The sequence below is a fragment of the Neolamprologus brichardi genome, chromosome 15, assembly GCF_056152115.1.
Source record: "Neolamprologus brichardi isolate AB-2024 chromosome 15, ASM5615211v1, whole genome shotgun sequence".
NCBI lineage: Eukaryota > Metazoa > Chordata > Actinopteri > Cichliformes > Cichlidae > Neolamprologus > Neolamprologus brichardi.
In genome coordinates this window covers 15,921,897-15,948,779 of record NC_142118.1, presented here as the reverse complement: position 1 = coordinate 15,948,779, position 26,883 = coordinate 15,921,897, and the positions used below count along the sequence as shown (strand labels likewise).

The window sequence follows — 26,883 nt, the reverse complement described above, 5'->3', positions numbered from 1 at the left end:
TCCCCCTCTGATGATTACTCACTCTCTGCCAGGTATGGATGCGTCTGGCTTTGAGACACGAGGTCAGCTCTGTTGGTGTCCCTCGCTAGGAGCAATGAAAACTTGTCTGGATTGATTATTGCCCAGGGAGTGTTTGGCCTCAGTTCACTTTCTGCTGTCTGGCTGGCGGCTCTCTGCCAGACAGGAAACTCAAACACCGAGATTTTATGAGAACTTTGGCCTGTTGACTTCTGCCTCAGCGGTTAGTCACTTTCTCTTCGAACCCTGTGGTGAAATAGCATTTAGAAAGAAATCCTAATGATGCTTTGGAAATCAAATTCTAGCCTCAGTTCATTTAATATATTCTGGCACAGCTTCAAACTCTAATCTATATAGACAAGAAACCAGCTGAGAATTCCAAGGAATTATTAACAAGACAGTTAATAATGTACCCGTATGAAATATCTGCTTCTGGATGGTAGTGACATACGGCTATAGTTGCCAAAAACAAATATGCTGTAAGACCTTGAATGTTAGCAAAGGATGTTTGCTAACGTGTTAGTGACTATATCCCTTTTGTTCTTCATGGCTTGTTTGTGCTTCTCTTTGTTCTTCATGCTCATTTATTCTCAAATATTTCACTTAAGAGGAAAAATTAGTTTTGCTAATCTGTAATGCTCTTGGCATAAGACAGTAGTCGCTTTTGAGCTCTATCATGTGCTGCCCAGACAAATTTCACAGCAAATAAAAGAAGGCCTCCAAGGCTTTCTTTGCTCACAGGACAAAGTGAGGGTTTTGTTTCTTCTGTTTAGAGCACATGTTTCTGCCCATTTGGTCAATTCTCTTTGATACAATTTTAGGAAAATTTACAGTGACCTTGCATAATGAACATTCATATTCCTTCTTTAGACTAAAGGCAAATGATCAGACAAGTGAGGAGACCTGGACAGGACACTCAAAGCCAACTGCTTTTTAATCAGCCGATCACATGACAGCAATCAAATGCATTTAGGAATGCAAAAATGCTGAACATTGGGGGGACTGAAATGAGTCAAGAAAATCAACAGCCTATTTATGCAAGATAATTCATAGTTTTATTGGGGGTGGGGGTGGGGGGGTATATTGGTTGGGTCTGATTATTGGAGGGGTCATAACCCCCCTACCCCCCCTGGAAATTACGCCCCTGAACTGAGTGCCAGACTTTGGAAAACATTTTAAGTGATTTTGAACACGGCATGGTTGTTGTTGTCCGAATGTTTCAGAAACATCTGATCTTCTGGGATTTTCCCGCAATGCCATCGCTACGATTTACAGAGAATGGTCTGAAAATAATCCTATGAGCAGCAATTCTCTGATTGAAAATGCCTTGTTGATGGTGCAGGTCAGAAAAATATGGCTGGGCTGCTTGGACTGATAAGAAAGCAACAGTACCTTAAATAACCACTCATTACAGCTAAGAGGAAGCAACTGTGAATTCACAACATGTTGAAGTGCCACTCCTGTCAGCTAGGAACAGGAAACTGAGGCTACAATTCGGATGGGCTCACCAAAATTGGACAACGGAAAACTGGAAAAACATATCCTGGTCTGATGAGTCCTGATTTGCGCTGCCACACTAAGATGATTCATTGTGCCTTGTATCAGCAGTTCAGGCTGCTGCTGCTGATATGTGGGATATTTTCTTGGAATCTTTTAGGCTTTGTAATACCACATGATCATTGTTTCCAAAAAACAAAAGAAAGAAAGAAAAGAATTTGACATTTCTGAAGGCAAAAATGTGTCCAACCCAGCAAAGTGTACCAAATAAATTGGTTAGCACGTGTATGTATATAATGAAAATGTACTTCCTGTTTCGGCATTAGAATCAAAAACTGGGTGGAAGCAAATCACATCAACGCGTGTATTGATTGAAATGTCCTTAAAAATATAACCTCAGTGCAATAAAGTCAGTGTAAGGAAGATAATGAAACATATGAATAATAAATGTGATCTTTGCTTTGACAGAGCGTTAATGGGAGCTGAAGTTCTTAACTGCTTACAGCTGTTTGTTGGAGTCCTTACTCTGAGTTTATAAAATTTTTGCAGCTTCACGCCACAGCAGGAGGCGGACACCCTCGGCATAGATGAGAGAGACTCATTATGGATATGGCACAAAAAGCACTAACTTCATAAACTTATTGAAATCACAGTTTATCTTTGGTATTGACAGTTTTAACAGCAGGGGTGGGCAGTTCATTAACACGAGAAACTGGGACTGGGCTGCATTGATACGTTGAACTCAGTCCTGCTCAGTTTTAATTTAAACTTTTTATAAACTTATTATAAAATCCCCTCCACAACAGTCCTAGTTTTTCCATGTGGGCCCCTGGGTAAATAAATTGCCCACCCCTGCCTAACAGGCTCTAACACCAAATGACATTCAGACAGTAGATCTGCCACAGAGAGATTATAGTAGTAAGCTATAGTCATATTACTTGTTATGCAACTGATGTCCTCGGGTTGAGTACTCTGCTGAGTCACAACTGTCTGGAGTTATTTAACTTGGTCTTTTATTTTTCGGTTGGATTTGCAGCATTTTGAGTGCTTTTTTTTTCTTTAGTGTTACTATTTTAATTTTGTGAAAATAGAAATATTATGATCTGTAAGATTTCCAAATGGAATATTACTTCCCATTGTTTTGTTAAAACACTGCCATCAAGCTTAAATAAAAGTTTATATAATGCATTTTGTAGGAGTGTCAGAAAGGGAATTATAGTGATTACCCCTGCAGCCCGACATTGTTTACACATTGTGGATGTTTTAAGTGAGTTTTCATCACTGAGGTCCTAACAGAGTTAGGGCAATAAAACGGAGCTTTGACTTTAACGTGACAGCATGTCACAAGGCTGCAAACGTTCTCTGTTGAATGACATTTGATTTGTGCCTGTAAGAGCTGACACAGAAAAATGAGAGGAGAGAAAACACATGTAATGCGCTCAGCACAATCAGATTCAATATGTGAAGCAGCCCATCTATGCAGATTTCAGTATGTGGTTAAGCTTTTACTTAATCCAGTTTGTGAGCAGTGAGCCAGTGTGTGATTGTCCTTCAAGGGAATAAAGCAATCAGCAGAAAAACTAACCAAACTCACTGCTTTAAAGCAGTCTCGCACCCTATTACCCATCTCCCAGTAACAAGGGGAATTGTTCTCAGCATATGAGAAACAACTAGAAAAGGACTTAAAGCTCTCCCGAGGAATGGCTAAATATATGCTTTGACACTTGGAATGAAAATGGGTGTCCTTATGGGACTCCAACAGGGACACATTTCCCACTTTGTTTCCAGTGACAAAGACTGCCCTTTCTTATGTTACCTATTGAATTTCATTCTTAAGACATGCTCTTTTGAGGCAATGAGACGCTGAATAGTTTTCGTGCCAATTGCTGAAGTCAATTTGTAGAAAAATATGATACTGGCTCTTAGATATGGATAAACTCCAAGATTTACATTCTTAAGTGAAATCGGACTGAAATTAGGCGCGACAACAAAGCAAAGATATTTTACTCTGAAATGATTAGTTGATTAGATCAGTTTCCAAAAAATATTTTTCAGTTTTGTCCCAGACTGCAGTTTAGATGGATAGCATTGTACGGTGCCCTTTCTAATCTGATGGACACGTTAGCTCGTTTTATCATAGTCTTTCCTTTTTCTCAAAATTAGAAAGTGAAAGTGATGGACGGATCAGTAAATCGCAAGCAGAGCACGCACTAGGAAAAATCCCTCGGCATGTGAGCTTAAATATTAATCTCTTCGAAAAGGAGTGCACATACAGTACAAGGCAAGTTATGTCATGTCATGTAATTTTTAAAAAATATATTTTGCTATATAATTGATAGGAATTGTATTGTTTCTCTGGCTTTTAGATCACCTCTTGTTATATCCATAGAGCGTTGTTCATATCTGAACATGCACATGATGGGTTAGCATAAAATTTCAATATAAATGTGGTTTTTCACAGTTATAGGAAAAAAAATACATTTGTATCTGGTGCTCTGACCTTTCCCCTGTTGGCTCTAAACAACTGGACGGATTGCCATGAAATATGATTCATTCATAAATAATTAATGAATTCTGTAGCTTTGGTGATTTTTTTTTAAACATGTAATTTAACCTTGTTAAAAATATTTGTTAGTTCAGATCCTTCTTACGTGACCATATTTTTGCAAAGGTTTGCATTGTTATCTGCCTCATCTGTTCTTTGTGTCTCTAACATACCAACATGCTCAATCAATAGTGGCTCTGCAAAACTTCCTTATTGTTAGGTCTTCATGATCTGTCTTTTCCATGCTTCCCATTAAATGTCTATGTTGCCAGCCCTGCAGTTAGTTCATGGAGTCATGTAGTGTTTTAATTGATGGGGTGTTGAGTTCCTTGCTCATTGCTTGCAGAAAACCCTTGATATCTAGTCTACCTTCCGCACATTAGGGGTGTCATAACTCAGGAAACCATAAAATTAAGCATTGCCCACCTAGAATGAAGACATATTTAGCAACTGCATGAATTATTCTCACCTCAGATGTTTTTCAGAAACAACAACCAGCTTTTAACTTAGATGCCTCGTGAGCTTCTGTTTTAAAATTTAGGCGCAGACAGGATTCAGGTGCAGCTCAGTGTCTGACTACTGCTTTGCAGTTAATCCTCCATTATTGGCAAACAGTACATCTCTCCTGTGCAGAAATGTCCTTTTATACACCAACCATAACAGCATCTTGGTTTAAAGAAGCAGAGTACCTGAGTTTGGCCTCACAGAATTCCCTACAGCAAACACACATTTAATATCTTCTAACTGAAAAAGCCCAACTATATTATAATTTAAGTCTTAATTAATTTGTCAGCAGTACTATTTTATCCAGCTGACTGTCTATTCATTATGAACAGTAGGGCTAAACATGGGTAAGCAACTATGGGGGGATGATTGTAGATGATCTTTTCAGCAGCTATTGTTGTAAAAGAAACAAACGAAATGACATTTTCATTTTGTGATCCAGAATCCCGACCAGCCTCATATTTTCCTGGGATGGTATCAGCTGTCAGGCAGAGATGCATCGGCAGTCAACTGTGGCAAAGCCATCCTGTTGTCATTACACTTCCATTAACAGTCATGTAACCCTGCTGCCAAATGCACTGGGCTGAAACCAGTAAGGCTCATCATCACTGTCACCGAACCATCGAATCTGACCTTCAGACATAAACTCCGTACACTGTGCACACTGTGCACAAGCAGGTTCACCATCTCTGCTATGAGTCATTACACCCACTCTGGGAGAATGGTAATTCATTCAATGTGTGCTTCTTTGTCAGAAGTGTGTGTTAAATGCACACACGCATTTTGATCGAAGTCACTACATTTAATATATTTGACGAAACTACTTTGACCTTTGCCAGGTTGGGATGGTGATTATCTTCTGGAATGAAGAAAGACGCTAATATCTTGCATGAGATTTTAGATTGAATGTGGGATTACCCAAGTTCTCTCATTTCAGTCCTCGCATACAAGAGCTTGATCATTAACTGTATGCGCTCAGACTTTATTATGCAATTTCCATCACAGTGGAGATTTATTATCAGTACATTATTTCACTCTTAAGCAAAAGGTCGACAATCATAATTATCCTCTTCACTAACCTGGGAACTTGTGCAAATTATGCATTTCCTTTTTATAGCAAAGAACTCATCAAGCTACTGAAGTCAGTGATGGGGTACTTGACAGGTGCCACATTACCACAGGTGTTGATGCTAGTCTAGTCTAGCATTATAGAAATTTAAATAGATATATAAAAATACATTTACGGTGTTTAAACTTGCATTTTTTTCTCATAAACTAGAACTATAGTTTTGTTTTGGGTTGTAAAGCGAGGAAGCATAAGTTTTTCTGTGATGAATTTTGTTATCAAGCAGTACAGTATAAATCTAAATGAATAAAATGTAAAAAATCAATTAGATATGATTTTAAGTATATTTTTAAGAATATTTTAATCATCTCTGCTTCGTGCACGCTCAACTCTCTGTACACCATTAAATCTGCCACAAAATCCACCAATCACAGACTTGGATGCAAAAATTCTGAATGGCTGTTACAGTGTCAGTCTAAATCCATTTTCGGTTAGTATGTTTAATTATTTTATTTCAAAACATATAATTTTTTAAGACCATTGTTGGTTTTAATCTAGTTTAAACCAAACCATTCCACTGGATTTAGTTACTGCATTCCCTGTTTCCGGAATGCAGTAGCTAGCAAGGTGATTGGAGACTGTAACAACAATCAGAATTTTTGCATCCAAGTCTGTGATTGGTTGGCTTTGTGGCCAACAACTAAGCGAGAGCAGCTGTTATTGTGTGTGTATATGGATAATAGCAAACACTGAAATACATTTCTTGCAGGCAACAATGAATTTTGTCTGCTCAAATTAAACTTTTCATTGCTCAAAATAATTTTCTCCTCAAAATGCAACATTTGCGCTTGCAATTTTTTCTTACTGTAGTGAAGTAGATTCTGGGTTAGGGTTTTACATGATGTCCACAAACGCACCACTAACATCCACACCTTCCCAGTTGATAATTAGCAGGCTTATAAGGAACAGCTGCACTGCACTACCAGAAGGAGGCATTTAGCAGTCTTGTCCATCCAAGGTGGCTGAGAGCATTAGGCAGTTAAGCGCTGCAGATCTCTCAAGGAAAGCCACTCAGTTTAGTATTGCCCTTTAGAGAGTGGTAAGTGGGACCCTTGTGTTAATCATAACGTGGCATATGGTAGGGTGGACTTTGACAACTGTTTCCCTCTTTTGTTGCAGGTTTGCACTATACTGCTGCTGTCTTGTCATGCTGTTTTGTTTGTTATGTGATGCTTTTATAATGAACAGTACTTTGGGTGTATTTGTTTTATGGAGATCTTTTATTAATGTGTGTAACGTTTTATGCTTTGTTTTATTGTTTTAGTGGAGGTGCGGCTGCTTGTTGAGGGGCTAGGCATGTGAGGTGGAATCCCCTTCCCGATGCATGCGAGTGTACACACCGGGCATAGGTAGATTGCACCATTTAGAGTTTAGTGTGAGTGAGGTCTGCAGTGAAATCACACGGGTGAGTAATTGGTGGCACCCTTGGGCACTCCTCCCTGTAGGTTGCCTCCTCAAGTGGCCGGTCTCCACCATTTTGTTTAGTTATTCTTTTATCGTGCTGTGATTGTTTTAGGGTAGCATCGTGGTAGGGAGTCTGGTCATTTTAATCATCGTTTGTTAATAAAGTGTTTTAATTAACTATTTTGCCGTCTCAACCCTGCTACCTTAGGTGCCTTTTTGATTTTATAATTCTGTTTTTAGTAGTAGTTCTTAATAAATTTTGATTTGTAAACTTTCTTTGTTATTAACGGCAGAGGTGAGACGAGTCTGTGGGCTTTGGTAGCCAGTGCAACACGTACATTGGCTAGCGAAATCTTTCCTGGGGTGTAACGCCCTCCCCCAGGTGGCGTTGTCAATATCTTAGTTACCGTCCCTGGTTATTCCTTATCGCGACACACATTACATGTGCTCAGAATAGCCACAAAAATAACGCCATAGAAAACGTTTCCGCAATCGTCTGTTGTTAGTTTTGGAGAACCTGCGCAAACTATAGCCTCAGTTTCCTGTTCTCAACTGACAGCAGTGGCACCTGGTGTGGTCTTCTGCTGCTATAGCCCATTTGATTCAAGGATCCATCTATTGTAACAAGTGGTTATTTGAGCCACCCTTGCCCTCCTTTCAGCTCAAAGAAGTCTGGCCATTCTCCTCTGACATCTGGCAACAAAAAGGCACAACCAGAGAACTGCTGCTCACTGGATATTTTCTTTTTTTTTTTTTTTTTTTTTAGACCATCCTCTGTAAACCCTGGAGGTATCTGTACAGGAAAATCCCAGTGGATCAGCAGTTTCTGAAATACTCAACACATGCCACTTAAATTATCTTCGCCATTCTAATGTTCAGTTTGAACTTCACCAAGTCATCTTGAGCATGTTAGCAAAACTAAAGCATACCATGTTTTTATTTAGGACTGTACTGGTCTCAATCTAACCTATTGATTGCATTTTGTATTACATAACCTACTATTAATATTAATTTTGGTTTGTTTGTACACACACTGCACAGTGACAGCCCTTGATAATGTCTTGTGTGGCCTGAACAAGAGAATAAATGCACCACTATGCATTTCACTCAGTAGATAAAACCTTCATAACACTGACAGATACAGCTGGTGTCATCGTATCATAAGCTTTCATTTTCTGGTTACGCAGACTACAAATGTTAAATATTATGTTATTCCAGCTAGATCATCCAAGTTAACAGAGTTGGCTTATGTAACTTTAACAGGCTTTTGGGGAATCTGGACCCTCTGTAAAAGTTAATAAGATATGGTATTGATTTTAAAAAATAATTATACCTAAAAATGCACTTTTAAATTCCTTACAAAGTAATAGAAGTCTAGCTTGAATTGTAAAATTATTCATTAGCTGGATGTTGCTGTTCCAGTGTATTCCAATGTATTCACATTGTAATATAACACTAGAAGACTGTGAGACTGTATATTACACTCCAGAAGTAACAGTGGGGGATTCATATTCTTTTACTGTATATTCATAATCTCATAAAAACATTTCATAAAGTGTTATCACCCCATTGCTAAAAATATAATTCTTGAGAGGAAGGCAGACAGCCCTCTATTCTTAGTGGACTTACCTTAGAGCCTTGGGTATTATTCAAAGGGACACAAAGGGAAAAAAGAGCACCGTTCTACCATCAACTATATCAATACAAAAACTGACAAAAAGAATACAGTTCACAGTGACACAATAAAAATGACCCCTCAGCAGTCAAATCTTAAAATTAAGCCCAGCAGTTAAATTTTAAGATTAAGACTGATTGTAATCTTCTCTACAGGAAAATCATGTGATATCTGCAGCAGTGCAGAGATCTCTGAGCGGTAGCAGTGGGATGCAGGAAACTGCAGGGGAGGCAAGGTGCTCTACTAAAAGAAAAACTGGTCTCAGAAGGAACTGTTACCTTGGATGACACTTATACTTACACCTACACATATCCAAGCACACACTAAAGCATAGCTTCACACACTACTTCATCTCCAACCCTGGAGTGCCCGGAGTATAAGTATAGATAAAGTATATTGCCTCCATATAGTTACTATACTTACAGTATATGGAAGTGTTAAAGCAACTTTGTAATGTAGTTCTAGTGAAACGATTGCTTGGCTTTGTACCTAAGCACAGGCTCGCTGCAGGTTGATTAGAGTCTTGTAGTTATTTTTTAGGCGGTGGCTCCGACATTGCCTCTTCTTTTTACCCCAAGACAGTGACCGGCTATTTTGGCACCATGGCGATTGCTTTGATTGCCTTACTAGAGCCCCCTCTGAAGCCTTACAGCTAAACTGACTACAAAGCCCTTACACCCCATTTCCACTGGATATACCTTTTAGTTTCCAACTGTGCACTTGTTCTTCAGCTGAAACGCAAGTAGCTTTCTCCATTTGTATGGCTGATGGTCAGCATCTAGAAGACCTTCAGTGTAATGACTAAGACACTTTACAGGTGTTACTTGCCAAAGATCCAGGTCTGGTTGCAAGTTGTTTGTTAGGATTTTGGCTGAGAAACGAATTGTTGCCTGGTTTGGCATGCATTTCCCAGTCCAGGACTGCAGAAAGAGCTTGTTAGTTGGATTAGAGACATTAGTGCCTTGGATTTAGGGATAAAATGTCCTAGTAGTTAGCTTCTGGCCTAGCAGCACAGCACTTGATGTGCCACCTAGTTGTTTTAAGCTCTAAACAAGAGGTTGTGATTTTTCTGACTAAAATGAGACTGAACACTGAACCTTTTTTGGACTAATCTGGAATTAAAACTACAGTCAGTATCAGTCTAGACCAGACATGAACAGCTGTAAATAGCAAACTTCATATCTGCCTAATTCAGAATGGGGGGGGGGAAAGATGCGTAATTTGTTAAAATATTTGGAGTGTTACGGGTAATATGACCCATTTGCATTTTAGAGAGAGAATTTTGAAATATGCTGTAGCGTTTTAGTTTCTTATAGAGATTTCTGTCTTTGCCCAGTAGCATTAATGGAGAAGGTAAGATGTTTAATTACCACCTGTGTGAGCCGATGTATCCGATGTATGTAGGATATGTAATTATATCTTGATTGGTTTGTGCTGTTTCCAAGGTAATCTTTCTTCACCAGATCTCTCTGTACTATTTTTACACAATTTCAGTGCTTTATTTGTTTCTGTCACATGTCGCATTATTACCAGTTCTCGCTAGATTTTGTAATTACTTTGAATTGCTGTTAGGAACGTAACATGTGTCAACCACCCATAACGGCATGCTACAAGGGATGAATTATAAAAAGAGCTGCTTTTCATAATATTTCTTTATAGTGAGATATTAAATGTTGAGTTTGTGGATAAACTCTCTAATATACAGACTATACTGGCTGGCTCTGTGTCACAGTCTGGCAGACAGACCGTGGGGATATGGGGAATGAAGACCCATAACGCAGGTTTCTGCAATGCAAACAGTGCACTTTATTTACAGTGAAAGCTGTAAACACGATAAATCCCCGTTGCTCCCTTGACTCCCGTGTGTGTGCTCCCCTCCGACGTCTGTGCTCGTGCTCCCCGCTGTCGTGTTTCCGCACACCCCGTGTGTGCTGCCTTTCTGGTCCACTCTTCCACCGGCAGGAAAACCACAGAAACAGCCATCAACACTGATCCCCGCGAGCATACACAAACTACACTCCTATACACTAACTTGGGAAGACAACGCAATGATCCCGCACCAGCGGGAGCTCCAACACTCTCCTAAGTAGCTCCCCCGATGAGCCCTGATCACCAACAGGTGTGGCAGGAACTTCAGGTGCGGCCAGTCCTCCCGCAGGGCCACACCCATCGGGCCTGCAGGTGGCTGTGCTCCATCCTCCAGCCACACCCGCAGACACACAGGTACACACCCACACCCTGCCTATACATATGAGTGGAACACAGAATAACACAGCATTGTGCAGAAAAACACAAACATCACCAAATAATAACGATAATAATAATAATTACAATCAGTCAAAACTGCTCACGGACCACCAAGTCCTCCAGAGCCGGGTCTGTGACACTCTGACTTTTGCATGATGAATTACTTCACGCGTTTTGTGTCAAATTGGGGACAAATCTCTGACATAAACATGCTATATGAAGCATATATGCATGACATTAAGCCAAAAAGCAGACTAAGTTACTATGACTATCATAAAAACCAGAAATTGAAGAAAATGCTTGCTAGGCTGCTGGTGACAGTCTTGAACACATGTAAATTGAGCCTTTTTTGTTGCATTGCCAACATGATTCTTGAGTCCATTGCACTGTGTTGAATATTTTAAGCTCATAGTCTATTATGCTGCATTTTTTGACAAATTGTATCTGCTCGCGCGGCTCTCGGTAAGCGCTTTCACAGAATCTCTAATCCCTTTTTTCCTGTGCTTGGCTCTTGACTTTCTTTCTGAGTTTCTTGTCAGTATGCAAGTGCCACTCAAAGCACAGAGGAATGTGTTGCAATCAGTTGATTGTGAACGGTCTTAGGAAGGTAATATGCAATCTACTGAAGTAGATCCGGAAGGAGCCAAATCAGCCAATGGTCTCCTGTTCATACTATGTTTGCCTCCCCGAAAATTCAAATTAATAAATTCATGGCATGCAATCCTCCCAAGGTACATTTAGGTTTGATTGGTGTTAGTACATGAGTTACAAAAATAATTCTGAGCCCTAGAATGGATGAAAATAGTCTTACAGTACTAAAGGAACTGTAAATAATCTGTCTGGAAAGATCAAGATGAGTGAGACCATTAAATGAGCAAAACTGCAGTCAAACAAACAAACAGCTAGGATATTCAACTCAAGATTGTTGACTTGAAGTCATCTATCTGCTTGTTGTCCAGCTGGCTTTCAGCCAGGCTGTTATCAATCTAGCAGCATGTTAACTTTTACTGTGGGGATGGCTTGGGAACTGCACGGTTCAGAGGAGGTAATTTTCTTTCTTTTCTCTCAAAATGTGTTGCCCAGGTATCACTGCACAAAAATTCCCATTCTTCAAGGGTGTGGCTGACATTTTCTCTCTCAGCAGGATGTATCCCTGCTCCATTATAACCATAGTAATGGCCTTGTCAGTCTTCTCTCCCACGTAATTCGCTTTTTGCTATGAAAGGCTAATTGCAGCTGTTTCAGGGACAGGAATGCAAAAGGGGGCTATTTTACAATAAAATGTACTTTGTGTTAGCCTCCTCTGCGTGTTTAGGTGTGCATGCCAGGTTGTTGAGCTTTGAATTATTGTGCCCTCGTCCTGACTCATGCTTCAGCCCATTTGCATTTGGGGGAAAAAAAGAAACTCTTGAGTAAATAATCATTAGTCACAGTGCTGGATGTTAAATAAATGTTCTCAACTGATAACTGGTTTTATGATGCAACAACCAATGAAATACTCTGTATGGGTGTATCATTGAGGGAGAAATTCTAGGTGTGCAGTACCTTTCTTTTACCTTGTGTTGGATGGATGGATAGGTAGCATGTCTGTTATGCAACTAATGCTTCACAATACCTGCTGAAATAAGTTAATTTGTTAAAGTATAGACATATGTTTTGTACTTTTTTATACAGATATATTATGTTTATGTTTATCTTTGCCTCTCTCCATCTAGTGCTTTTCCATCTAGCACACATGTGTCAAAGTCAAGGCCCGCGGGTACATTTATATCCGGCCGAGATCATTTTATATAGATGTACTATTATTGTTATGCACGGCCCGGCGATATGAGGCGCTAATAATATACAAACTACAGATCCCTTAATGCAGCGCTGCAGCCTCCTTGCTGAACGCTAGGCTAACTGGGAACATTCCCGCGTCAATCAAGTCAAACTTCTGTTTGAAGCTAGCCGCTCACAATGGTGGAGAGAAAAGTTGATTCTGAAAGCAGAGCCTTTCAGCGCCAGTGGGTGACTGAATATATGTTTACAGACATTGCTGGCAAACCTGTGTGTCTTATTAGTGGAGCTAATGTGGCTGTAATAAAGGAATTTAATTTAAGACGGCACTACGAGACAAAACGTCAGGATAAGCTGAAAAACCGAAATGCAGAGCAGCAACTACAGAAAGTAGAAGAGCTAAAGAAGAATCTGACATTTCAGCAGACGTTTTTCACCAGAGCAAAATCACAAAGTGAAGCTGTTGTGAAAGCAAATTTTATTGTAGCAGAGGAGACAGCCAAATCAGCCCGGTACCACTCTGAAGAGCTGCATGATGAAGGTGTGCGACGTCTTGTGTCCAGACAAAAGATTTTGGCAAATGTGAGCCTGAAGAGAAATACGATTTGTGGGATGTCCCCTAATTTAAGAACACAGTTGTGTGAAAGAAGCAAAAGCTTTCTTGCGTACTCGGCTGTGGATGAAAGTAGACATGATGGACATTGCACAGCTGACCATCATAATCCGTGGAGAGGAAATATTGAACATTAAATCGATGCACGGGACAACGACAGGAAAAGACATTTTTTAAACGTATGTCAAAGTGTAACCGACATGAAACTGCCCTGGGACAAACTTGTTGGACTTACAACAGATAGAGCGCCGGTGTTGTGGTGAAAAAAGCGGACTAGTCAGCAGGATGCGAGTAAAGATGCAGAAGGAGAACTGTAACTGTGAGTTAACAGCATATCACTGCATCATATACCAGGAAAGGCTGTGTGGTAAAGTCCTAAAAATGGAGCATGTAATGATCACCGTAACGCAAACCGTAAATTTTATCTGAGCTACACTGTCAATTTCTGTCTTTTATGTGGGAAATAGATTCAGAGTTTGCCGACATTCCTCATCATACAGAGGTCCGTTGGCTGAGTTGGGGAACAGTTCTCAATAGAGGTTTTGAGCTCAGCAAGGAAATCTTTCAGTTCATGGACATGATGTATGATGCGGTGAAGGCATTTCAAGTGAAGCTGTCACAAATGCACCAGTGCAACCTGCCTCACTTGAACCAAGTCAGCGGACTTTGCTGAACTGCACCTGTGCAGATTCAGATGGAGCTGCAGTGTAATGGGACACTGAATGGCCCACACAGTTTATTAGTTCCATTCCTGAAGCAACGCCCAGCTCCGTCTACATGCGGCTCCAACCTTGTGTATGCTTTCATTAATTTTTTCTGGGGTTTTTGGCAGCATATTCATATTTCTAACTTGCATAATTTTGAAGGATATATATTTTTTGAGGAGCAAAATATTTAAAGTTAAAGTTGTTTTTTTTTAGTTTATTTAATCTGGAATAATATTCCTGTCTGTTTTTATTCATATTTATGTTTAAAAAAACATTGTTTTAGTGTGTTCAATAAATCTTTATCTTGTTTGGCCCGCGACCTAAAGTGTGCCTTGAGTTTTAGCCCCCTGTGCAATTGAGTTTGACACCCCTGATCTAGCGTAACAGTCAAGTAAGTACGATACCCAATCAGACAATTAATAGCTTAGTGAGGGACCATGACGATGGCATTTCTGGTAAGTACAAATGGATAGCCATTCTTTTTTCTTTCTCATTTTTTGCCCAAAGAGATCATTAAACCACAGTCAGTAGCACAGCCCTTTTCTCCCTGTAACCAACCTGTCTGCTAAGATGCCTGCCAGCCCGCTAGCTGGTCCATGCTAAGTGTGTGGTGATAACACCGTAATCAGGCGTGTTAAATAGACCGGCTTGCAATAAGTCTGATGAAATCTGTTCCCGCTGGGCTGCACTACAAGCCAAGACACAAACAAGCAGACGCATTTATACAGCACACAACCCCAAAACTATATACACATGCACATATGTTTGTATGGACTTGTGAGGATCTACACTGACACAATACATACAGTAATTATAACTACAATCTAATCAACCAGTAATCTAAACAGAACAGTCATCTTGAACTAATCTAGTCTTAAAATGTTATGTTAGGGCACCAGGATTGTGCTTTAAAAGGAAGTCTTCAGTTAAGGGGGTAAAAGATCGCTATGGCATTGCATCAGGGTTCCAGTACAGGGTTTGCAAGAAAACACGACATTAAACCTGGCTTAATGTCATATTGCAAAGTGCTATGACTAACCTGTGGACGTTCCTCTCAGTGCAGAAAGTTTCTTCTTCAGTAGTCATAATATTTTTAGCTAAGAGACAGCTGAAAACAAATGATTCACAGGGACAGAAATAGAGAATAAGAATAAGTAATTGTTTGCTTGAGTCCATTAGATATTTGAGTCCATACTTGTGTGATGAGGAAGTCTTATTGATCTAAGGATCGTATTTGAATCTGTATCAAATCTCCAGTTTTTTAATCTGCGGAGTGGACCAAGAGTATATTGGGGGGATTTTGATGACCAGTTATTCAAGTGCGTTTTTAATTTGCAGCATCTGGCTGCTTCCAAAACTTTCTTTTCCACACCTGTACTTAAATTCCTATGTTTTGGGCAGCAACCTTTCCTCAGCCATTTCCATTTTCCAGCTCAGAGTCATGGCCTCCGATTTGGGGGAGCTAATTCTCATCCCCCGTACTTCACACTCAGCTTCACACACACTAATGGAGTCTAACTCCATAACCAAAAACTGCAAACCAAACGCTACAGGCAGTAAGTCAGACCACATACAGCAACAGCGACTCAACTTGGTCATGAGTAACGATAAATATTATAAAATACACAGAAATTTGTTTTTTAATGTTCCTCCTTTTTGTTTCAAAAATACCATTTTCGTGTTTCATTGTCACAGATATACAAAGTAGTGTTGGGCAATTTTAGATTCAGTGGGTGACAGCTGTTGTAGCATGAAGTAAACGTGTTGTGAATGCCTATTTTCATTAATGGAGCAGGAGTAGATTGTTCATGATAGTGGAAGCCATTAAAGTCATTTGAGCAGCTACCTCCACACTATCAACATCTTATTACAATCATATTAGTTGTATTGATTTTGAAGTGTAGCCCGGAGCTCTCTATGTCTTTGCTTTTGGCAGACAGCCAGGATCTATAGAGAGGAACAGGGTGACAGCAGTCTGATGGCCAGAGGCGTAAAAGCAGGAAGCTTGTCAGTTTGAATTTCCAGACTGGTTGGAAGCATCTGTGCTGGAAAGTGACGACACAAATACTGCGTTTTCACGCCACCTGTGTACTTGCAACAGGACAGGAGGTTTATGATAGGAGATAGTGGTAAATTTGCCTAATTACTTTCAGGTGTAAGCAGCTTAAATGCCTTTCATATAGCATAAACTATAGCTTGTTTTTAGTCCTCAGTCACCAATTTTCTATCTGCCTGTGTTTATCCAGTTAATAGGTGGTGGACTCTAGAAGAGTACAGCATTTTATTTGTATAGCAATCACATTGTCAATAAAAACAAACCAAAACCAGCTGTGATATTTTTAAAAACTGCTGGTAGTCATGCAGTGGAAAATTGTGTGGCGAAAACAGCACTTTTACCCAGCTGAGTTATTCAAAGAGACACAGAGCAAAGCCAATATGTTGCTTTTGCTCCTTTTGTTCTTATGAAAGGGATGAATTTCTCTTCTCTTGCAGATTTAAAGCCAGCTTTAACCTCTCTCACCCTGCGTTTGTATGCTTGCTTGTTTTTAGCAAAATTTTAATGCTTCTAAAGACGGGGGCCATTGAAGAGGTGATTTTATGCATCCACGGGATTCTGCTATTCATACAAGTAAAAAAAGCACACCAGCAAAGCAATGTTGTTAAATTATTTTGGATATTGTGCAATGTTTTAAAAAAAAAAGAAATATTGAAAAGCTGTGTGGATGAATAGTATGTTCAGTCTTAAACAGACTGTACATTGAGTCTGTTGTGGAAGTCATCAGCTTTAACCCAGCGTGGGTGGCTCCTAGAACTATACTCCACTGACAGCTGCACATTATAAATATACTCATAAGGGTCGCAAAATTGCACAAACTGAGGACATATTTGCAGTAAAATAAACTATGGGCACTACAGGTAGGAAGTACAATGTGTTTTTCACAAAACTGGTGAAATGCACTTCTTTTCTGTGATCACTTTAATTGTCTAAATGTAAAAAGCATATGTGGTTATCTCTGCCTCTCTGCCGTTGCTCTGGGTTCCATTCAAGGTTTATATATAGCCGCCGGGTTGTGCGTTAGTGTGCGATAGCTGTCTCCAAAGCGACCAGCTTCTCACTTCCCACTCCCTGACGCAAACAAAAAAAGCATCTGTGAAGAGAGAGGGGGTGTCAACCTTGCAATCAAAACCAGATAATCAAATACTAATCTGATTACTTAAGTGCAAAGTGGGTGACGTGTTTCGTTTAACATCTGTGCAATTGTAATTAAGGGCCACAGATATGTGCTGTCCTGCTGAACCTCAACTCCTGCTTAGATTAGACTCAGTTATCATGTGACTCAGTCTTGTGGTTGACACAACATTACAGCGAGAGGTGAAGTGTATAGTTAAACCTATAAAAAGTGAAAAAGGAGAAGAGCTTTTGTTTTTCATGAACTACCTGTGTTTTTTCCACTGGTATCAATTTCCATGAAGCATTTATAAACAGTTGAATTTTAAAGTCAATGTAATTAACTGGTTTGTTAGACCATATAATGAATGGTATCATTTTTCTTTCTTGCAAGCCATATTTTATTCTACAGTAGAAATTGTAGCAGCATCTTTGCAGCTAACGATAGTCTTGTCTTGATAAATTGAAGAGAAGTGAGCTGATCCTGCATTTTCTTTGTGTTAAATATGAATCATAGCGCTTGCCATTGTCTTGGTTTGAAGTAATGCAGCACTTCAACTTAAAGATTAACTGTTTAAATATCTGCAGAAAAATCTAAATAAAGTACATTTAACTAATACTTGTCTCAAATGGATAAAAGTTTCCGTTTGTTCAAACCTTTAAATTCTGTCTTCTGCCTTATTCTACAGATTGAAGACATTATCACTCGCATCCAGGACGAGACGGACGGTGTACCCATCAGAACTGTCAAAAGTTTCATGACGAAAATCCCCAGTGTCGTTACGGGTAAGAAATCAAAAGAGACAGATGTCAAGAAAAAAGTGACCTAACCTGCACTGTACAAACATTAACTATAGAAGTGCATCACTGATGGACATTAAGTGCCCAGAGAACAAAATGAGACGATGGAAAATGCTGATGTCTGTTGGGCCTCTTGTTTTAGTGAGGCTGAAAAATGACAGTTCAATCAGCCATTCCAGGATAATTTAATCAACGTACTTTAATTTGATATTTTGAGATCTATACTTATTCAGCTTCTTTTTAAGGTTGTATGTGAAGAATTATTCCTGAAAAAAGGAAATATAGAAATATCAATGATCTGGGTAGACTTTATAAAAAGGTGAACTGTCTGTTAATTGCAGACTTATGATACACTATACAGATAGGTATGAGCAGGATATCAATTTCCTACCTGTCATCTAGACAGAGCATTAGTTTATTTCACAACACAAGGGTAGGCATCCAAAAAATCCATCTTGCAAGGTATTTTGTGAAACACTATACAGTACATCCTAGCTCTCCAGCTTGGTCACACATTTGTATTCAAATAATCATCTGCTTGGTGGCTGCATTTCAGTCTGTTGAGGCACAGAAAAGCTGAATAGCTGGAGGTAAAAGTGGGAAGACAGCATATGATTAAACGTTTGAAAAAGTGTGTAAGTGCATAAACAGAATGACTAATGCTGTACTACTATCAAGGTGCCCTTAAGTGAAGCAGTCAACCCCTGACTTCTCCTGTAGAACTTCAGAATAAACTTTGAATTTAAATGAAGTAAAAACAACAAAAGAAAACATTATTTGTTAGTTGAACCTGATGGGTAGGGATGAATGTTAGCCCCCTTGCCAGCTGGCTGTAATCACTTTCACTGACAGCATAAATCATTCCAACAGGCTGGTCCTGCAGTGGGAGGCTTTCGCAGCAAACGAATGAAACAAATGATGAAAACAAAAACATAGACTATTAACACCCCCCACCCCCACCACCACCACCACTACCCCAGTCTTTGCATTAATGGAAGATGCATACACAATATGCAATAAGCAGAGCGTATCAATAAACATAATTACCCCAGCGGCTGATGGATATGCAGAACAGTATCTCTCAAATGTTTGCAGCTGAGTGCTGAAGGCTAAGAAACTAATAACTGATGAAGAAATTAAACATCACCTCACTAAGGAAAGTAGAAGATATTCTAATTCCACTCTAATAGAGTTTTATAGTCTCTAAATGTTGATCTTTTGAGGTATGGGATCACATTTAAAATCTTTTATATTTATATTCAAACGAATACCACTGTTTTGGGTGAAATAGTTGAAACATTTGAGATTTCGTTTTCTGTTAGAGGGAAAAATACTGATAAGCTAACCTAGTTTTTAGCATGCAGAAAGCCTTTGATTATGCATTATGTCTTATGCATTTTATTATCATCATTCTATTACCTTTAGGTTTTGTTTTGGAAGTGTAAATTGGGGCACTTTTGTATATTTACACTCATTGGCCACTTTGTTAGTTACACCTGTTCAGTGCATTTAGGCATGTAGGTTGGAGGTTCAAACGGAGCATCCAAATAGGGAAGAAAGATTATTTAAGTGGCCTTGAACATGGTGGTTAGTGTCAGATGGGCTGCTCTGAGTATTTTGGAAACTGATTTACTGGGATTTCCCCACTCAAATACTGGATGGCACTACTGCCAGCTAAAAACAGGAAATTGAGGCTACAATTGATGCAGGGTTTGACAACAGAAGATGAAAGAAATGTTGCCTGATCTGATATTTTTTATTTTTCCATTACTACTAAGCGAGCATTGTATTGTTGCTGTCAACATCCATCCCTGTATTTCCACACAGTACCCATGTTCTTTCAGTTGGATAATATACCATAGTACAAAGCTCAAATCTCTCAAACTGGTTTCTTGGTCATGGTTAACATTACATTTTACTTAAATTGCCTACATTGCCAATTCTCTATCTAAAAGATCTGGATGTGTAGCTGACAAATCTGCAGCAATTGCAAAATGTTATCATGTCTTTATTGGACCACGATCTCTGAGGAATGTTTCCCACACCTTGTTACATCTATGGCACTAAAAATCAAGGCGGTTCTGAAGGTGAAAGCTACTCCAACCAGTTACTAGCAAGGGGTAACTACTAAACTGACCCTTGTTTTGTTTTTTGTGTCCTTCTATCCGCCCCCAGGCTGCTGTATGTTTAATCCCAAATCTATATCTTTCAGTACATTATTGTAAACACACCATTTATTGCAGCCATTTATCTATCCTCATCTGAACTGATACAGGTGCAGATATTGTACAGTGGCTGATGAAGAATCTGTCCATTGATGATCCAGGTATGTGTACTCTGCTGAATGAATTCTAAATGCCACAACCTCCCCTGATAGCAGAACAGCAGGATTTATTTATAAAAAGCATGCACACTATATAATAAGAAATACAGGGGTGTGTCTATCTTTATGATAGGTTTTTGAACAATTGCCTGCAATAAATGCTTACAATGAAGAGATGTTTATAGTGAGCAGGTGCATTGTTGTTCAGAAGACCTAACTACAAAAACTTGGCAATTATCTGTAGAAATCATTTACAAGTTAATACTATAGAGAAAACATACCAAACAGGAAAAGAGGCAACTAGGTTGTTTTTTTAACAAACAGAGTTTGTATTATATTTGTTGTTTCGTTGGCCTGACCTAAAGCCTGGTGGTGGGAGAGCAGTGTTTATTGTTGGTACAATAGCCCACGGCCTGGACAGTGAATCAGTCACTGAGTCATCCATGTACATCCCAACCACCTCTGATTCCCATAGTCCTAGCAGAAAGCCACTTTAAACAAACAAACAAACAAACAAAACAAAGAAGGTTCAACAAGCTGTGTTGATATATTTGCATTTCTTAAAATGCTCCACTTCAAAAAATATTCCAGGGATGGTATATTTGGCAGGTGATTCATAGTTTTGTATTAATGTAATGTTACAAAATATCAGTTCCATGACTGTCATATTTGATCTCATTGTCTAGATGTTGTTTCAACCAACTTAATTCTATCCATACTGCAATGTAAATGCTGAGGAATCTACTGTAATCTATTTATCTCTTTATTCTGCTCCTTTTACAGCTGAGGCGATGCACATTGGGAGTTTAATTGCAGCTCAGGGGTACTTTTTCCCAATCTCAGACCATGTCCTCACCCTGAAAGACGATGGAACTTTCTACCGCTTCCAGGTGAGCGGACACACCAAGTGGTTAAAAACACAGAGAAGGCTATAGGAGATATGGCCACATTTAATTATTAGCAAACTCAAGATTTATACCTGATGTGAAGCTTAATGAGAACTGTAACAATCAGCAATTAGATACTTCACGGTTAATTCTAGGTTAGTGTCTTGATTTGATAAATATCGTAAAATTATTTTCTGTATAGACGGGTGAAAAATTCAAGTGAGTAAGTAAGGGATTGAACCACTATATGAAACTGGATAGCTAATGATTACCTGAAACTCTGAATGTGATGTGTGATGTGATTAAAACCAGATTACAGTTTGAAGAAATAGCTTAGAAATTTTACAGATACCTAATACTCTTGGAATAGAAAAGCAGTTAAGGGAAAGCTACTTGGTAACAACAATAGTCTGTCATAAAACAGTCCTAAAACAGGGCTCTGTCCCTGTGACTGTTACTCTTGAGCAGTGTAGGGACTAACGCGTTATAAAGTAACGCATTACAGTAACTACGTTATTATTGTGATAACGAGCACGATAACTAGTTATTATGCCAAAATCAGGAACGCGTTAATCGTTACTGGGGTTTAGATGGGGTCGTTATTTGTTACTTCGTGTGGTGGCTGTCGCGGAGCTTCCGACAGATTAGCAAATGGTGGAGGCCAGCAGGTGGATAAGGGAAAGGGCGAGGCTGTATTCGGCCCGAGGCGGCCGCCGGTCCGAGTGTCGGGTGAACTGAACTTCAGGTAAGAAGTTATGACCTGCAGTCTATCTGGGTCAGATATAAACCAAGTTTAGGTGGAGTTTATTTTAGTTATGCTGACTTTTTCGTACTGGGTCCTAGCTAGCATGACAGAGTTTCTATCAAGCTGGCAAAAAAGAAAGCAAAAAAGAGCCGTCAGGTGCTAAAAAATAAACCTTAGACTCAAACGTTAGAACAGGCTTTTCCCCACAGCATGCCGCAAAGAAAACGGCGGCTGTTACAAGCTATGTCTAAAAATGTGTAGTTTCATGCATCGGTAAAACACTCGACTCCAGATACACGACGCCCAGCTGGAAACACTTCAGCTACAAGATTCACAGAATTTACAGAAAATGTTAAATTTTTGTGAAACATCTATCGTCAGATAACTGTATCGTTATCGGACAATAGATGTTTTATATCGGGATAAAAGATTTTGGTCATATCGCACAGCCCTACATAGCCCCTGGGATCCCTGGGTCACGCAAACCCGTACACCACAATAAGGTAGCGACTCGCGGAGGAGGACCTGGGGCAAACCCAGGACACATTGGAGAGATTATATCTCTTGCCTGGCCTGGGAACGCCTTGGTGTTCCCCCGGACAAGCTGGAGGAGGTGGCTGGGGAGAGGGAGGTCTGGGCTTCTCTGCTTGGGCTACTGCCCCCACGAACCAGTCCTAGATAAGCGGAAGAAAATGGATGGATGTATGGAAGAAATATAGTATCATCAGAATTCAACTATTTTTAGACATTGAATTTATAAAACTGAATTTTTATCCTCCAAATTTCCCTGCAAAAATATTCACCTGCAAAAATTCAACTGCAAAAGTGATGAACTTGAATGACCCAAGCCAGAGCAATCAGCACTAGATCGAGTCGAGCGGCTCTCAGCCAATTAAACTACGCTGTTTGATCACATGACACCGTTAGCCACACACTTCCTTACATTTTCCCTGATTGTATGTTATATTAATCCTATATTTCCGTTTTAATATTTCTAATGTTTGCCTTGTTTTCTTCACTGTCTGGTCTGCCTCTGTCTCGCCTGTATGGATGCATTTACACCTAAATTTCCCCAACAAAGGATGTTTTAATTCACCACTATTCCAGTGAAACACGAGTCTCCCATCTTCCTGCTACCGGTCTCGAGTTTTTGTTCACCAAAGCACACACCAACTTCATACTGACGGATAGATCACTGCCCTTTTCCCGCCTTGTCTGACCGTGTTTTGTGGCTTTGGTTCACTTCACCTCACTCTTCCCCATTCTTGACATTAAATCAGGCCGTTCTGCAACCATGGCAGCCATTCACTCTATGGCTTTATTCATGGTGTATTTTACCCCTTCACCAAAGGCGTTCTCATTTCCAACATTATATTTGCAGTGTTCGTCTATCTATCAATATCTGCAGAGTATTTTTTTTTTTTTCTAAAGCACAGCATGTAAAGGGTAGCTCGGTTAGCAGGATGCTAGCATGTAGCGCTTAGTAAGACACGCCTCAGACGAGTTGAGCAAAGACCCCATCTGTGTACTTTATACGTGAGCAACGGAGGAGGATAAAAATTCAGTGTTATAAATTCAATGTCTAAAAATAGTTAAATTCTGATGATACTATATTTCTTCCATACGGATGGATGTTACTTTCGATAGCTATTCTTAACATTGTGGAAAAATTGTGGTTGACTCAGCACATTGAGATAGCTTTTGAAATATAGATATAGTAAGTTTCGAGTACTGGCTCTTTATTGTCAATAGATGAAAATAGTTTTTCTTTAATGTTTCCTTTTATGTTCCCTTTTGTGCCAGACATGACTCTCACACTAATGCCTTCTTCATTCTGTGTAATTGTAAGAGATAATAAAAAACCTCCAGCAAGTTTAATCTAGCTGTGGGGTCGCCTACAATATCCCAATCAGCCACTGACGATTACCTGCTTCGTTATAGAAGCACTGGGGCCCTGTCCACTACAGTTTCTTCAGTACTATGTTGGGATCCTGTGACCCTATTAAAAATGGATGGTGAGCTGTTAAAATATTCATCAAGAGCTCAGAGGAAGCAGGTCTGGGTCCGGGCCAAATAGGCAGCTACCAGAATCTTTACAGGGACATGTAGTGTAGCAGCCCACACTACAATTAGAGATTCATATCAAAGAACAAAAAAAAAAAAGTAAGGCTGACATTTTGTGCCTCCTTCACTGTTCACAGATAAGGCAGTGGCATTAAGCTTGCATATTAATTATGCCAGACTGAATTCTCTAATTAAAGAAAGGAAACCATGTTTTCAAATTCCTCATTTGTGAATGCAAAAGCAGCATGTGGTGCGATTAGAATAATTTCTATGTAGCATCTTCTTCCTATACATACTGCAGTTACAGGATTGAATCTCCAGTGAAGCCAGAAGAGCAGTTTAATTAAACCAACAGTGCACATTAGGTTATTTGACCTTGGTTCTCCTCCTTCAAAGTGAAGTGGAATAAAAGAGGGGAGGAGGAGGAGGTCTATTTGCTGTAGCCGAAAGAGCTTCATAAAGATAATCACCACTCATTAGCATTTCCTTTTGGAGGCAAATCAAGTGCAAGATAAAGAGAAACACAGGGCAGAAAAATCACAATTATGTAATATCTCTTCTCAATGAAAATACTACAGATGGTTTGGACTCGTTTAACAGTTTTACGTAGTTTTTTGTCAAATACAGAACCTGTCCTGTCTGTTCTTTGCCTGTCGGCTTATTGTTCTGTTTTCTGACTGTTTACTTCCCAGCTGTCATTCTTGTATTGTTTTTCTGCAATACTTTTCCATGAGTAATAGCCCCCTGGGGTGTTGCAGAGGTGTGAAAAGTTTTAGAAGTTGGCTGTTCTGAATCTCTCCTGCCCTAAAAATAAAAAATATTTTGATTGGTGAAGCAAGACAATCATGTGCTCCACTGTGTCTCAGAGGCAAACAGCTATCTTGTAAAGGTCATCATCGTCACTCAAATAGTTTTGACTCATAAATCGTGACCTGGGAGGTTCAGGGAACAATCAGCAGCAATTCAGCATCACTTTTGTTAAACATAGAATTGATTTTAAGGTTTTATTATTTGTTTTTAAAGCCCTCCATGGTTTGGCTCCAGGTTACATTTCAGATCTTCTTAGCCTGCACTTACCCACTCGATCTCTGCGCTCCTCCAGTCAGATGGTTTTATCAGTTCCACGCTCCCAGCTCAAATCTAGAGGTGACAGGGCTTTCTCCATTGCCGCCCCGAGACTCTGGAATAGTCTCCCCCCCCTTCATAAAATTCTCTTCATCCTTGGAAGTCTTTAAATCGAATCTCAAGACCTACTTATTTTCCAAGGCTTTCGGATCTCTTTGATATTACATGTCTTACAATTCTTTTTTTTTTTTTTTAAAAATGTTTTCTTTCTATTTTAATTCTTTATTATATTATCCCTCTGTTCAGCACTTTGGCCGACACTTGATGTCTTTTAAATGTGCTATATAAATAAAGATGACTTGACTTGACTTGACTTTTGATTTTCACATTTCTACTTTGTTTTGCCCTCAGGCGCCATATTTCTGGCCGTCCAACTGCTGGGAGCCTGAGAACACAGACTATGGTGAGAAACTTCAAGGAATATCTTGACATTTGGTGGTTTTTGATTGTCCATTAAGTTTTAAAGATCAATGCTTTAGTCATAAGATTAATTAAATGGATTAGAAATAGAATACATGGGCTGGAAACAGTAATATAGCATCACTGCATGGAACGAAACCTGCTATAATGTTATACTGAATTTAAGGTGGAACTAATGCTTTCTGTGGTCCCAGTCTCTAATCTAATTTACAACAGCTGCATCTGAGGTATTATGTAAAGTGCAAACTACACCTCCAACATCAGCAGGGTATGAATAACCATCAATAATAGCTGAGGGATAAGATATGGATCTTATCAATCTACATCTGATCTTGTGGCAAAACCGTTGGAAAAGCATGTTTTCTGACTGCCTTTTTATTAGCAGCAGAAAGATTATAACTGGATAATTTATCTAACTTTTCAATTCTTGTCTGTCAGCTCAACTCTGAACAAGCTTTATGCAGCAAAAGCTAGACTGTGTACCTTAAAAAGTGATTATGACAAGCAGACACCAATTAACTATTCCACTGTAGGGAAGTATTAATAAGTAACTAATTGGGGATACCTGCAGTCAGCTGAGCCTGACCAAGTCACATGGATGAGTGACAAATCGTTTCTTCCACAGAAAACGCTGAGAATCAACTTTATGCATTAACTTCAATGTGTCATAATATTCTTATTAATTGATGAAAACTACATATTTTCATGTCATAATGTCTCACCAAGACACAGAGTTTTAACCTTTATTTATTTATTTTATTGAGGTGATATAACCATGCTATTCTTTTCAATACAATGTTTCATTTCAAGTCTTGACTATGTAGATGTTTTTCTGATTTTTCTGATCTGAAGAAAGATGAAGCAACTGTAAACAGATGAGAAGACATAAGCCTGCAATTTATAAGTAAAGCTCAACAAACTCCCACTGAGCAAAGCACTGAAGCCCAGTAAGCACTGTACTTTTAGTTGAGGAGGCGAACAGCTGACATGATTAGTCAATCACTGTTCCATTTCCTGCCCTTCATCCTTTCAGACACAGCCACGACTGGGGTTTTTGGTTTGGGAGTTCAGGGACTCTTAAAACTGCCTCATAATCCCAATGGTGGGCAGGCAGCTTGAGAGGGATTGTAGTCCATGTAAAATGGGTGGTGAGGTGAGGTGGGTTGCACAGAGAGTGAGAGATGAGCACAGGAACAGGGATGTCTCTGTGATTAATTCTTTCTCTCTCTTTCTC

The 26,883-nt window shown here is 39.4% G+C and overlaps 1 protein-coding gene across 1 annotated transcript in view; it reads left to right on the top strand.

The window, feature by feature from the left end:
• rgs6 (regulator of G protein signaling 6) overlaps positions 1–26,883 on the top strand; it is a 101,563-nt gene that overhangs the window by 58,279 nt on the left and 16,401 nt on the right. Inside the window, exons 3-6 of the mRNA XM_087851961.1 lie at positions 17,974–18,070; positions 20,361–20,411; positions 21,192–21,298; positions 25,581–25,632. Coding sequence (XP_087708087.1) covers positions 17,974–18,070; positions 20,361–20,411; positions 21,192–21,298; positions 25,581–25,632 — 307 coding nt within the window. The remainder of the gene's footprint in view (positions 1–17,973; positions 18,071–20,360; positions 20,412–21,191; positions 21,299–25,580; positions 25,633–26,883) is intronic.